This window comes from Coptis chinensis, chromosome 8 (assembly GCF_015680905.1).
Source record: "Coptis chinensis isolate HL-2020 chromosome 8, ASM1568090v1, whole genome shotgun sequence".
NCBI classification, from domain to species: domain Eukaryota; kingdom Viridiplantae; phylum Streptophyta; class Magnoliopsida; order Ranunculales; family Ranunculaceae; genus Coptis; species Coptis chinensis.
The window spans coordinates 81,247,286-81,262,487 of record NC_141463.1 but is presented as its reverse complement, the minus strand read 5'-3'; the positions used below and the strand labels follow the sequence as shown (position 1 = coordinate 81,262,487).

Here is a 15,202-nt window from a genome sequence, read left to right as displayed (position 1 = left end):
ATGTTTGCACCTGTACAGCCGTTATTGTTGACTAAATTTTAGGATAGAATATTTTATAATTATATATTTTTATCCTCAAACGTGATCCCTGAACCAATGTGCTAGTTGGAGTTAATATTTTTATTGGGGGCAAAATAGTTTTGAAAAAAAAATGACTGAGATATTAAGAAAATAAAAATTCACTATTATGGGACTGTAGATGAGGGCCACGATTTTTCAAGAAACATCGTTAAATAGTTCATAAAGTTAAAAGAGAAAATCTAATGTGCGAGAGTGTCTAGTTAATGCAGGCCACTCATCACAGCAAAAGGTGTGTATGTGCAAGAGCCCAGATTCATGCGTACTGGTACTGGTGCAGCAGGCGTACTCTAGAACTGCTAAAGTTAAAAATGCACTAAATAATCCAACATCAGATCTGTAGATCGAAAACTGGGAGGTGTTAAGCTGTCTGCATGATTGCAACCAAAGCACCATGAAAAGCAAAGAACTCAAAAGGTAAAATTTGTTTGACGAGAAAAAAAAATACAGGCTATTCCTTTTAAACAAGCTTCACACAGTAACCTTGACAATTGAAAATATTCTGCAAAGCTTTGAAATTGCAAAACTAAATTGTGCATTGTCAAATTAGTGATTATATAGTTCACAGGCAAATAAACATGAAACTCTCTAGATATTATCCTTGGGTGAGTAGACAGGAGGGGGCCCTAGTTAATACTCCACTTCTCCTCCAAAACATCGCATATCTGCCCCACACACCGCGATGCACTCAAAGGATAATTTGAAACTGCAGTCATTAAAATTGACCAAGATTAGTAAAGACTTCACTTCAAATCTGACCAAATTAACTATTTAGTTCGAGAGAGAGAGAGAGAGAGAGAGAGAGAGAGAGAGAGAAGACCTGATTATTTAGTGACGAAAAAAAATTTTAAAAACAGAATGGATTTAACTACAAAATACTTGAGCTAAATTTTAATTTCTACAAGGTAATTAGGATGAACTAGCATTTTCATCTGACGTACCACCAGCAAGGTGAAGCAGATTACATTCTACTGCTCTAATAGAGTTCTCTTCACCTTTGCTTAAAAGAAAACAATAAGTCAAACCAATATGTGCTTAAACTAAAAGATCTGTATTAGGTCTGTGCACAGCACCACAGCTGAGATACAATACCAAGTAACATCTTCAAATCTTATTCATGACTGAAAATTAAGGAGTTCTCTCCTCACAGATTTCACAACAAATTAGCCTAAATTGTAGGTGAAGTCAGTCTCCATTAAAATATTCGACCAGGTGAAAAGCCTGAGGGACTGATGTGTTTGGGCACGGCACCAAACATAGAGACAGACATTGAGGGAGAGGCCTGAGCAGCTAGTAGTATCGGTAGAGATGGAGTCCAGCAACTAATGGGCTTCCAATAAAATTCTACAGATAATCTACGACATCATTGATGAGGATTTCACGTTTTACAAATCGCAGTTTTCTTGCCCATCACCAGATACAAAACTTATAATGCCTTGGGTGCTTAAGTGATGTTGACGACCTCAATAGGTTGCGGGCTGTGCCCCAAATTCTTGAGGTCATAATTTTTCACACCAATTCCGCAGAAGCAGGATTTGATTTGCGAGACAAAAATCCATGTCCATTGACAATAGCTCAAGTTCTACACCAGGGACAAGGTTTCATCAGAAAACTTATTTTGGAAGTGGGATTGGGGAAAATGGGGAAGATATCTTGAACAATTGAAGTGCAACCCCCCCCCTTTAAAAATGGGTAAAGTCCATCACATTAGTAATCAGCTATATTTGGGGTGCCCTTAACCCCTAGTTTTCTCAAAAAAAAAGCTATAGATATAAAATCGCACAACTATTGACTGTTTACCACCCTTAAAATAAACTCAAAATAATAAAAAAGTGGCGACATTTATTCACGTTCCTGAAAATTTAGATTCCTGAATCCGTCCAAGAATATTTGGTTGGCATCTTGCGGTTGAGTTCGAGACAGTCCACTTTCCTCAACGTCTCATCTTTGGCGGTCGCAGAAAACTATCTAGGGCCAACTCCAACAGAGTCCTAGAAGGTTTTAGAATTTGTTATAAGATGACGAGTATTTGTAATTTCCAAACGTAAAGATGACTCCCTCATTTTCTTGGAAGCTAATCTGAAGCAAACTAGATTGCTAGGAGTGTCCTACACTGTATACTCAAAAAATTACAATCTTACTCTCTCTCTCTGATTTTTTTCTCTCTCTTTCTTTCCTCTCTCCTCTTTTTATACTATCCCCTTTTTCCTAACTCCTCCTCTCATCAGCTTCGTTCATCTCCACTCCATCCCTCGCCTTCTACCTCTCCACCTGTCCCACTCCCTATATGGCAGTTCTCGGCAATTAGGTTACCGCGGACTTGATCCGCTGCATCAGGTTTTCTCTTCACAATTCTGCGTACGACCCTTTTGTACATCTGACTCCACATGTCATCAATAAGTCCTATACAGATGCCCCTCTCGGTCCCGTTGACATTCCGCGGTATCGTTTATGGTCCGCGGACTGTCTACGGTTCCGAGAATCATCCCAAACCTCCCCCTACAAATATTCCATCTCTGGCATGCATCCCTTTGCATGTGCGCCCTCATCCACGTGGCCAAAGCGCACGTGTAGGCAAGCTGTCTTTTCGGCGCACGCGCATCGAACCTGCCTTTTCGATTTTCAAGGACCCACGTGTCCTTTTTCCTCTGGTCCTTTTTTCTGCTGATATTACGTTTTTACCCCTGCCGCTTGGTATCCCGCTCAAACATCTCTTTTTCTTCAAAACCCCTCTTTTGCATCTAAACCCTCTTCACTTTTCTCACTTTCTCACTTTCTCCTTCTTCTCACTGTTTATTCATCTCCGGTGGATTTTTGGCCGCTCAAGGTTCGAGTTTCCTTCACCGTTCTTCATTTTCGTTGCTCTTTGCTGCTTGTTATCTCAGGTTTGTCTTCATCCTCTTTGCTCCTGTCCTTTGTACCCGATTACGCTTATTCGTGTAACTGTTCCTTCATTTCCGCCGTTTGGAGCTCTCCAACTTGTTGGATTCTATTATGTCGGAATCCGAATCTGTGAGTACCTCAGGCACATTCGTTAGTGGCGTGGTTCCTAATCTGATGATAGGCACAAAAAGGTTTCCCCTCTATCTCTCCAGGTGTATTCCGCGGTCCTTCATAATGCTGCAACCCCTTGATAAGTGGCAAGATTTCCTCTAATGGCCTATTAAGGGGTGTTTGTTCTATCTCACGGTACGGCTTTCTTTCGCGAATACCTCTCCTGTTCCGATCTCCAGTTCTTTCGGGTCCACGACTTTCCCCTCTGTAGGATCCCCCTTCTCTCTTCTCTCTTTCCCCTATCTCTTCGATCATCTTTATCCACCGCCTGCACTGCCTTTCCAGATCTCTTTTGTTCCCTCGCATTTCTTTGCATTATGTCCTCGTACCGAATATATTTTTCTACCTTTGGGTACAGAGCATGCAGAGTGGTGATTTCAATTTTGGAGACCGACTCGTGGACCCTAGTCCCCTGCCTCAAGCTGTGCTGAAATGCAATTACCGCGGTATGCTCATCCAGATTCTCCACCCTCAGGGTCTCTTCTTTGAATCTGCACAGAAATTCCCTTAATGATTCCGCTAACCTCTGTTTGATATTAAATAATGCTGCGATATCCACTTCCCTCCGTTTCTGGTGGATGAAATGGTCCACGAAGGCACGTCTAGCTCTTCAAATTTACTGATGCTTCGCGAAGATAAGCGGTAATACCAATCCGAGGCTCCCCCCTTAAGGCTTGCAAGGAACATCATGCAGCGCAGTCCATCATACTTATTTTCCTGCCACAATGGCATCTGTTGTCTAAAATGATGCAAATGATCAGTTGGGTCACCCTTCCCATCATACCTTTCAAATCTTGGTTGACTGAATCTCTTAGGTACCTCCAAATTCCAGATCAAATCCGCCAGTGGATTCTTATTGAGGTTAGCAACCTCCTTTTGAGCGGCACTTTGGTTCACTTTTTCAACCACACGGTTCATTTCTCTATCTTTCTCAATCATTGCATGTACTACGTCCAGCGTGATGCCCTCTACTGGATCTACTCCCCGGGACTGGTATACCTCATTTTCCCCTTCCATCTCACTGCCCCGACGATCCCCCTGTTCCATGTCATCTTGTGCGGTGTCTCTTTCCTTTCTCAACTCGCCGTTCTCGTTCCTTAACCCGACTATTTCTTCTTGCGTAAAGTCCCCGTGTATGCGTCGCGCCACATCGAGATCTCTTCCTCTCCACCCTCCTCTCTTTCTTTGCTCACCACTTCCTCTACTACCTCTCGAATAATTTCTTTTCTAGGTCTTCCTACTCCCTTTTTTGTTATGGTGGCCATTTTATCTCGCTCTCCCCACAGACGGCGCCAAAATGTATACTCAAAAAATTACAATCTTACTCTCTCTGATTTTTTTCTCTCTTTCTTTCCTCTCCTCTTTTTATACTATCCCCTTTTTCCTAACTCCTCCTCTCATCAGCTTCGTTCATCTCCACTCCATCCCTCGCCTTCTAGCTCTCCACCGCCTCCACTCCCTATATGGCGCTTCTCGGCGGGTTACATGGACTTGATCCACAGATCGAGTTTTTCTCTTCACAATTACGTAATGCGACCCTTTTGTACATCTGACTCCACATATCATCAATAGGTCCTATACATACACTATATTTTAGGCTATTCCGGATTGAAGGTAAATATGGCAAAGGTATATGGGGTATATAGGGTTTTTTACTTAACCCCCCACGAATAGACCCCCTTTTGAGATAACCCCCCATTTTGAGAATCATTACTGATTGCCCCCCACTCCGTCTGTTTTGTGAGTACCGTCAGTTGATATTTTCCATATTGGCCATTTTACCCCTACTTCAAATTTGTAAAAACCCCCCATTTTTAACATATGTTTTGACCATTAACCAACCATCTCAAAAAAATCAGAAAATTAGGAAAAAAATCAAAAGTTGATGAATCCACCTGTTGCAAAAATGGATCTAGTAAGTGTGCGTATTACGCACCTTCATCATTTTAGCCCATTCCTCATATCTCTCTCTCCAAATCAAATCCCAAAACCCTAATTATCCAAAATAACCCCCAATTTCTTCAATCCTCCCAACAATTCACCTCAATTCCACACCAATTCACTCGAATTCATATCGAGCTTCAAGAAATTAGCTCGAACTCATTCAAATTTCATGGAAGTTACAAACTTTATCAATTAAACAATGCCAGAAATCGGACTTTTGGAAAAAAAAACGGGTTAATTTCACCGACGAGTTCAAGATATCAGTAACAGAAACAGTAAATGGATCACATAAGTTTGTGATTCAAGGATATTCGTTAGCTAAAGGGATGGGAATTGGGAAACATATAGTAAGTGAGAATTTTACAGTGGGTAGGTATCAATGGGCAATTTATTTTCTACCCAGATGATAAAAATCCAGAAGATAATTCGACATATGTGATGAGAAGTTTGAACTTTGGGATAGATCCATTTTGGCAACAGGTGGATTCATCAACTTCTGATTGTTTTCCTAATTTTCTAATTTTTTGAGAAGGTTGGTTAATGGTCAAAGTCGTATGTTAAAAATGGGGGGTTTTTACAAATTTGAAATAGGGGTAAAATGGCCAATATGAAAAATAGCAACTGACGGTACTCACAAAACAAACAGAGTGGGGGGCAATCAGTAATGATTCTCAAAATGGGTGGTTATCTCAAAAGGGGGTTCTATTCGTGGGGGGTTAAGTCAAAAAACCCCAAGGTATATTTTACTATTTTAGACAATTCTGGAGAAAAACTATGTGGTGTGAACAATCTTAAATGGATGGTGTCAGTTCTTTTCAGCCACCAACTCTTTGAAGGAAGAATATTAGCTCGAAGTATATTTAGGACCTTGTCCACGAGAGGCTTCAACAGGAACCTACGGGTTGGAAGTATCGGGTGTTATCTTAAAATTACCTCATATATAGTTAAAGAACAATTCGTCCTCCTTGTTTATTGTCTCGTTTTGGCTCCCTCAAAAGTCAAAACTATTAGCATAAAGACAATGGTACTGATTGTAGTGGAAAACAAACAAACAAACAAAAAATAGTACTGATTTGACTTCCACATCGGGCATTTAAAGCCTTCCAAGTGGGATTAACAAATTTAAGATGGTGTAAAAGCAGGTCACTAAATCCACGTGTCTTACCCAACAACCCACATAATCCACGTCACCCTATAAACCATGTGTTTGGTCAAGTTACACCACACCCTCGAAGTAGGTGTGTGCACTGTGGGCCGGTTCGGTTTTGAGGTGAAACCGACACTGAACCAAAGTAATCAGATTGCACAGTTCACGATTGAAACCAAAACTGACATGTACAAAATATAACTCGACTTTACATTTGGGATTCTTGGTTCGAAAATGTAATCTCATTCCCAAAGGTTTGAAATACTAAAGATACCCATCCCAAAATAATATATTATACATTACCGATAAAAAAAAATACCCATGCCAAAATGAAATTCATGGAGATAAAACATTATAGACTTCAAAGTCTTGACAAATTTCCAACCTAAATATATAAATAAATAAAAGGTTAATAACTCAATAAAAGAGAATTTTACTTTTGACTAATTTGTCTATTAAACACACAAATATCTTTAACTGACTTCTAAAACCACACAAAATTGTTCAAAGACAAATCAGATCTACGCCCGCTTGGTCTTCGTTCCCAACAAACCACATACTAATCATATTCACTCTTTCGTCCTTCAGATTTAAATTATTTGATGGTCTTCACAAAATGGGTTTTGTAGAAACCCTTTGTTTGAACAATTCAACCTGTCCTCAATTTCCAATGGGTTCTTCCCCTTCAAATTTCAATGGGAAGTCTTAGCTCTAGACTTCCAGAGAGGCAGAAACACAGGGGATTGTTAAAGCTAGCTAGCACTATTAAAAAACAAAGTTTGTTTTTCACTATCCCACTTTCCTTATATTACCAAACACACTTGAGTTTTTAAATTCCTTGAAAACAATTTCTTTTGCTTCATTTTCCCACAAACCATACACAGAATAAGAATCAAATTCACATAAGTATTCTTAAGGGTATGAGCAAGAAAACCCAGACGATTAAAATCCACCGCCATATATTCAAAAGATGGCTTTTAAAGGTTTGGGATATCTGACATGTTAAATTATTTTGAACAACCCATTACTCTCGGGTTTAACTTGTGTGATCGATCAAATGAAATCCAACGGTGTATTATTTGTTTGAACCACAGAATTTAAAGGATGTCCTTTCAGTATTACTTACCTACATTTATGACGCAGCTGGGCTTTTACTCTAAACAACAACTAGTCACGAGTTTGAGATTAAATACTTCTTCGGTGTTAAGGTTGCTCACTCTCGTGAATTATTTCACTCTCAATAAAAGCATATTGCCGCATCTCACTCATCCAAGTATCACCTATTTGCTTGGAGCCTCGGAGAGTCATTTTATGGCATCTCTTAGGTGATAAGGTTGTTTGCTCTCCTCGTCAATTATTTCACTCTCAATCTAAGCATATTTTCGTACTTGAGTCTTGAGCAAAAGCTCATATCACAGCCAATAACCCAATTTACCCTCCTATTGAGCTTCAAGCGCATCTGATTCCAGATAGAGAAACTGATTGATAGTCTAGGTTTACCTATGCATTACTCATCCAAATATCACCTATGTTGCTTACAGAGTCATTCTATGTCATCTTCTACTATGTTCTGGTTGTTGTTCACCGCATTATCCGATATATCCAAGGCACCATTTTTCAAAGTACAATCTATCATAGGGCCTTACTTCTAGAGCTTCAAGCTTTACACTAACACCAACAAGGTAGGTAATGTCACTTATAAGAAGTCTACCACAGGTCTCCATGATTTACTCAAATATATTCGCTGATTCCTTGGTGCCATAAAAATTTATCTTTAATCGTTTTTCACTTCTTATAATTCTACATCTAGGATCTGACTTAGTGGCAGGTAATTCTTTGGCGTTGAATCAGGGTATTCAAGAAGAACAGGGTTTGTGAGTAAGTGATTGCCTGATAATGAGCAAAGAATATCCGTCTTTCTGCTAAACAGGATCTATTGAACTCCTTACCAATAAACAACTTATATTTTTGATAAATTCCTCGATTGGTGAAATAGTATCTCTCTCCCAAAAAACATGGATGAATTCAAATTACAATTTGAATCGACTAAAGGATCTCGGACGACCCACCAAAGCACGGGATTGGCTTTGGGCCTTTCCTGCACAGCTTAAGTGGAGGGCGCAAAAGGGACTCGCTCCTCCAGAGGCTGAGTATCGTGTTATGGCCAATACTACCAAGGAGAATATATGGATTAGACCTTATATATACACTAGGTAACTTGCATGCGCATTGTCTGTGATTTTTATTTTTTTTTGATAAGTGCATTGTCTGTGATTTCATTAATGAATTATGAATTATAAAATTAAGACTAATTTTCAGGGTATTTAATTTGGGATGGACTAACAAATAATCACATAATAAAAAAATTCTAGAAGAATATGAAAATATTAGACAATTTATATTCGACTTATTGCATTCTCTAATCTACTTATTTTTTGGTCAATTACGATAAAAAGTTAATTAAGAAAAGAACATATTGAAAACAAAGCTCATTGTTCCCCAAAAGTTTTGACAAATTTTGTATAAGAACATTTTATAGTTTGCAACATATGCTTGGACTCTTGGAGTATAGTAAACGGCCAAGTTACATTGACAAGGATATGAAGTGGCTGACATGGCGAAATATCAAAAAACAGGGTATATCACATATAATGTGTCCGACACATGGACACGTCACACGCGGATATGTATCTGACACAGATTATTTGAAATATTGTGCGTCGATGTAACATAAGTAAACAGTGATGCAAGTGAGTCCAGTAATAGTCAAAGCTCATTATTTTGAAGTATATGACATTGTCCCGATTTGCTTAAATGACACAAAAATGACATTCTAAAATGGAGATTCAGTGGGTCCCATGGAAAGTATGAGATGTTTGGTTTAGTGTTGTATCCATGTGGTCAGACTATGAAAGTTAGATGTTTCGTTTTTATTTCCGACTACAAAAGGACTAACGCCACAGATTAAAAATATTAACGGCTCACAAACGGAATAAAGACAGTTCCTGTTTCGTAAGTGTCCACTCACCACAAGCCAACTCAATGTGAGCCGGAGGCCCGGACACCCTCTAGCAAATGTGTATATGGTGCAAATATGCAAGCATTTCTTCCATTTGGGCACATAAGTATTCAGTACTTACCAGATATGAATTCATCTGTATACAGCTTGTCAATTGTCCCACGGGTCATTGCACCAACCTGAATAATTAAGCAAATTCATCAAGTTTGATCATGAAATACAAAATAATACTGTGCACTCGCGTGTACACACACACACACACATATAGAAGCAGGGTAGTTGTTATCCCAATAAACGCCCCAAAATATCACCCACCCCAAAACTGTACCTACACAAGGAAATGATGGCAGATTTTTAGTGAATATGATCTCTTCACCATGGAATCTTTGACACAAAAATTAGCACATTAAAATAATATTAACCATGTCAAAGACGTGGTCAAGTTCTAAGAATTTTCAGTTTTGCAACACTTAATGATAAGATCATACATACTCCAGTACTCCACTGAGCTGATTTTTTGGATGGACAATCTCCACGATGGGAAGATCATATCCAAAGAAAATCAGGCAATAACTCCTTGTGCATGTACACTTGGTCAGGGTATATATATCATTGACAACCTAAGAGAAGTTCTCCATGCTGGGAAGAGCTTCTCTACCAAAAATCAGCCACTAATTCGTTGTGCTGGTCACCTTTTGGATTGGGAATTATTAAGAGATGTCAAGGTAGCCTGAGATATATATATTCAAGAAACATGAGATGCAACTCCTTAAGAAAGATTACAAACTCTAACATACCACAAAGACAAGGTTGACATCATCACTAACGTCAGGAGCATATTCATACAAATTAACCAACTTTTCAGAACTGTATGAGAGACCTGAAATTCCAGAAACAAAAACCATTAGGCTGTGTCCAATAATGCCCAAAGGATAGGATTGAGTCATACAGATGACAGTATATAAGCCATACCAATTATACGAGAGTTTCCAGGTAAATGGCGTGTAACAGGTTGCTCAATCACACGGAGAAGTTTTTCACCATTATCACTTGCTGTAATGTGCGATATCTGTAACAGCTCCACTGCCACAAAAGTAAAAGAAACAATTAATGTGTACATACATACACATGCATGCACATATATATGTGTGTGTGTGTGTGTGTGTGTGTGTGTGTGAGATCCAGGTGAATATATAAGACACGAGTATATGAATGACTCACACATGAGACCACAGAACCGCTTGATTGTTCTTGGTATGTGAACATGTGGTTTGATTTCAAAAAGCACTCCGTTATCAACTTTGACATAAATAGCTTGTACCATACCAGCCTTACAGAGTGGGCTATCAAAAATTGCAAGGAGAGCCTGTACATGTCATATTTGCGTAATTACGCTTTTTAAACCAAAATAAAAAATCATCAAAATCAATGGCAAGACTTTTTAGAAATTGGGTCTTGTGACCCAATATTTACTAACCCTGTAAAGAATGTCAGGTCTGAAATCATCAAGACTTTTGTTCTGTTTCAGTAAAAAACTGGCATGCTCATCTGAGTTCAGAATCTTGGCAGTCTAAGACAATTGAAAACATAAGAAGAAAATTAGGGACAAATCTACTGCACAGTTCACTCTAAATACTCAGAAAATGCACATCAATTACGTTTTAAATGTTCAAAGAAGCCATTTGCATTGAGAGATTTTTATAGTTCTTGGTACGATAAGAAATTATATTGGTGTTGAAACTGTGTAGTTGGATCTTATTTCCATATGAATCCTGCTACTTCAGTGCAAAGCATTATATAATCCCAATACATACAAGAGCCCATTGCAGGTTGCTTTTTCAAGACTATTCAGTAAATTTTGTTGTAAACACCAAAAAGGTGTTCGTGAAAAGTTTGCTACAGCAAGTTCGTAGCCTAGTCCAGAAAGCTGCCAAGCTGTAACTCGTAACCACATAACCTTAATTTATTTTTTATTTTTTTGGGTTTATTAGTTTTTGGCCCCACTTTATATATGGATATTAGCGTTTGGCTCTCCTAAGTTGGTTTATTCGTTTTTGGCCCCAATTCCGTTAGTTGATTGGGTCAACTTTAACTGCACCATAAGTTTTGCTCCTCATATTTTCTTAATGGCCTAAATACCCCTCACATGTGACCATTTTTTTAAAACAAAATAAATTTACACGTGTCCAAATCTTAATGTTGGCATCCAACGGTTGTTGATAACTAGCCCTCAGAGCTTTGAATGTTGCTCCTGAAGTTCATTAATGGAGGAGGGGCTAAAAGCTTAAAAGTTTTGTTGAAAGAAGGGGCCAAAAACAAAAATATATTCAAATGGAATGACTTTTTTAAATATATATATATATCCCACAATCCAACAGACCTCGATAGTATTCACTTTGCAAAATATAACTCTAATTGGACAAAACCACCCCAATTTGTTACATGTAATTAGAGTCAATTTATGTTCAATATGCAAAATATAACCCTGACGAAAACCCCAGTGGGGCCAATTTTATGTACATTATGCACAATATAACCCTAATTTGACGAAAATCTCAATTTATATAGCATAATTTGGGCTAATTTATGTTCAACTCTACAAATAAACTATAATTGGAAGAAGAAGAAAAAAAAAAAAAAAAAAACCCAAATTTTGCAAGTAACCCTAAACCCTAATTGTTAGGGTAATTGTTAATTAGCAGTTTCAGTACCTTAATTATAAACTAACACCTTCTCGTGATATGTAAACACTAACATCCAAGTTGTTGATTTTTTCCTTTAGATACTTGCCACGTGGTCATTTAAACCGAAATCAACAAAACAAAATTGTAATCGAATTCAGGATCGAAATAAAACAAAACTGGTATTTACGAGTTTCACGTGGCTTGCCACGTCATTTTGAAAATATGATACGATGTAGTTAAAATTGACCTAGTCAACTAACAGAACTGGGGCCAAAAATGAATAAACCAACTTAGGAGAGCCAAATGCTAATATCCATATATAAAGTGGGGCCAAAAGCTAAATAACCCTTATTTTTTTCTAAACAACACACCCTTAATCTAAACGATACATATCACTGAATCAAGAAGAACAAAATCCAAAACTCTTCCCAACTAATAAAAAAGAAGTAAAAACCCTTATTTGGGCGGTAGAGATTTCTCATACCTTTCCAACAACACCCTTTTGCAAGGAGGCCTTCTCCAGAATAAATGTGACTCGGGTTTTCTTTGAATTATGAACAGGAGACAGTACATGGGCACCTTGAGATTGGACTACTAAAGGCTTTTCTACTCTCATTTCCTCTTGTTCATCTGTTATTGTTGACTGCTCCGTGTCTACCTTCCTTAATTTAGCTCCCCTAACGCATTCATGGTCATTTCTCATCTCAGATTGCTTCATCCGTTTTGTTGAGCAAGGTTGAAACCTTTGCCTTTCTGTCCTTAAAACTCCTGCCATTTCTGTAAAGAAAAATGATGAGGGGTGATTTATAGAAGAAATACATAAAAGATTAGGACAGGAAAACGTTAAAATATCATATAATCCATGTCAAACAAAACAAGGAGGTTGAAGACCGTCTAAGCTTGGCCAGTTTAATTTAATTATACAACTCGAGCAAATCTCCTCAATGACATTTTTCTTTCCATTAATTAATATATATATTAGCACACACTGCAACACATTCGGCAGGATTGAGCGGTGGTAGAGAAAAAGATGAGTTTATAAGATAAACAAGAGTAATGTGCACACATGGTTTACAAGTAAGGTAAAAGAGAAGGTTTTCAATTATCAGTGAAGTCGATTCGTAGCTAATATAAGCACTCCCAAAACAATAAATAATAACTCACACTCTCTCTCTCTCTCTCTTTGTAGACTGACTGACTGAATGACAAAATTATTTTCAAGCTCTCTATCAACTTAAACGAACCAGCAGCTTACCCTAATAATTACTAACGAGCGGAAAGTAAATTAATCGATTCACTTTCCATTTCGGCCTGTGGACTTGATCCACCGTAGGAACTAGGAACAGCTAGGTTTAGTCCGGCCCACCCAGCTCTAAATAGTAAATACGTCTCCACATCAGCAAATTTTTTTAAAAAAATCCCTACTTGAAAAATAAATACTTTTCTTCTTACCAAAATGACCCTGAATTTAGTCTATTTTGTAATTTGAGAGTGTTTTTTGTCTTTTCATGTGCCCTTTTTCCACAATTGTATGCAGGGGTTAATTGAGTAATTAATAAGAACTGAAAAAATAAATACCCCGACAAACCCGCCTCAATATCGCCAATTTGTAGACAATGCTTCCCTTTATCCCCTCGACTACTCCTCGCTTGAAAGCACGCTTTAATCAGAGTTCCTACAAAATCCACAACCAAATATTCCGGAAAAAACCTCGACGTTAGGATTTAGCGGATCAATTACTTAAGCTCCAGATCTCAAACAAATTTCTAGATGGTAGAATGCATATTTGTTGACCCCACGGGCTAAGCGCATTTGCAAATACCTGACACAACCTCTCTCCACGGGATGACACTTTGTTTTAGTATATCTCCACGAGATACCTTAGGAGAGAGAGAGTCGTCCTCGACTCTGATACTACCATTCTATCACAAAACAATATTGTTTAAAACCTAAATAGTTCATGTCATAAAAAATAATCCCCGGTCTTTGTCCACAATGGCGCTAACTACTCACATTGCCGCTTACCCAAATGACTTTGGGCCTCCTCTCATATACATGACAACCACTTTAGGATACACTAAATGGTCAGAGGTATATGAGTGCGCACATGATAATCAAACAATCTGACTAGTTCACCCCACACTGTCGGATGTTCGTAGTGGCAAAGTGGGACAAACAATGCGTCGGTCGTTACACAACCCTTCGTCACCTCTCTCAAAAAAAAAAAAAAAAACTATTAATCTTTTATCTTATTCTTCTTCCTTTTTTATATGATAAAACCAATGATATATATATAGTGTTTATGAAGTTTGGAAAAATAAACAATGCAAGTATAATCCTCCTTACAAACTTTTTTCACTTTGAATCGAAGTATGAATTGATGGGCCGAGTTTGATTACTTTAGTGATATTTGATGTTTTGTAGCATGCTTCGTACAAACAAATCTTATATTTCTAAGATATATATATATATATATATATATATATATATACATGATAATCAAACAATCTGACTAGTTCACCCCACACTGTCGGATGTTCGTAGTGGCAAAGTGGGACAGTATCGACGTGGTAGGGTACGTCGGGTCGTTACACAACCCTTCACACCTCTCAAAAAAAAAAAAAAAAACTATTAATCTTTTATCTTATTCTTCTTCCTTTTTTATATGATAAAACCAATGATATATATATATATAGTGTTTATGAAGTTTGGAAAAATAAACAATGCAAGTATAATCCTCCTTACAAACTTTTTTCACTTTGAATCGAAGTATGAATTGATGGGCCGAGTTTGATTACTTTAGTGATATTTGATGTTTTGTAGCATGCTTCGTACAAACAAATCTTATATTTCTAAGATGCTTGAAAACTCAAAGAAGAATTATACTAATCATACGTATTTTAAAAAAAAAAACATATATATATATATATATATATATATATATATATATATATATATATATATATATATATATATATATATATATATATATATATATATATAAAGTAAAACACCTGATTAATACGGAAGTGATCAGTCAGCAACAATAACACTTGATATAAACTGAACTTTTATTTATATTTGTGGAATTATATTACAAGGGGGAGAAAAAATTGCACACTTATCACTCAAAACAAAGAGAAAATTCAAAGCTAAAATGAAAGATGTTCCTCAACAAGGGTGAGGTATCCCTTTTATACTAGTTGGATCTCAAAATATAATTTGGAGTCCGCACAGGAAGTGGCTACGTGTGCTAAAGCAGTTGTTGTCGGTTAG

At 37.5% G+C, this 15,202-nt stretch overlaps 1 protein-coding gene across 4 annotated transcripts; it reads right to left on the bottom strand.

The window, feature by feature from the left end:
- Positions 1-488: 488 nt before the first annotated feature.
- LOC147483451 (uncharacterized) lies at positions 489-13,299 on the bottom strand. Of its 4 annotated transcripts, none has more exons than XR_015204223.1 (8): positions 13,093-13,171; positions 12,411-12,703; positions 10,720-10,812; positions 10,464-10,608; positions 10,215-10,325; positions 10,040-10,122; positions 9,252-9,421; positions 489-784 (listed from the first exon to the last, which is right to left on the bottom strand). XR_015204223.1 is itself a non-coding variant. In XM_086576793.1 (8 exons), exons 2-8 carry the CDS (start codon positions 12,699-12,701, stop codon positions 705-707), a joined length of 861 nt encoding a protein of 286 aa, XP_086432919.1. In that variant the 5' UTR covers positions 12,702-12,703; positions 13,182-13,299; the 3' UTR covers positions 489-704. The 4 variants fall into 4 exon arrangements, 3 of the variants coding, with proteins under 3 accessions (XP_086432919.1, XP_086432918.1, XP_086432920.1); XM_086576793.1 differs by lacking the exon at positions 13,093-13,171 and adding an exon at positions 13,182-13,299 and having other exon boundaries at positions 9,364-9,421; XM_086576792.1 differs by having other exon boundaries at positions 9,364-9,421; positions 13,091-13,192.
- Between the last annotated feature and the right edge of the window lie 1,903 nt (positions 13,300-15,202).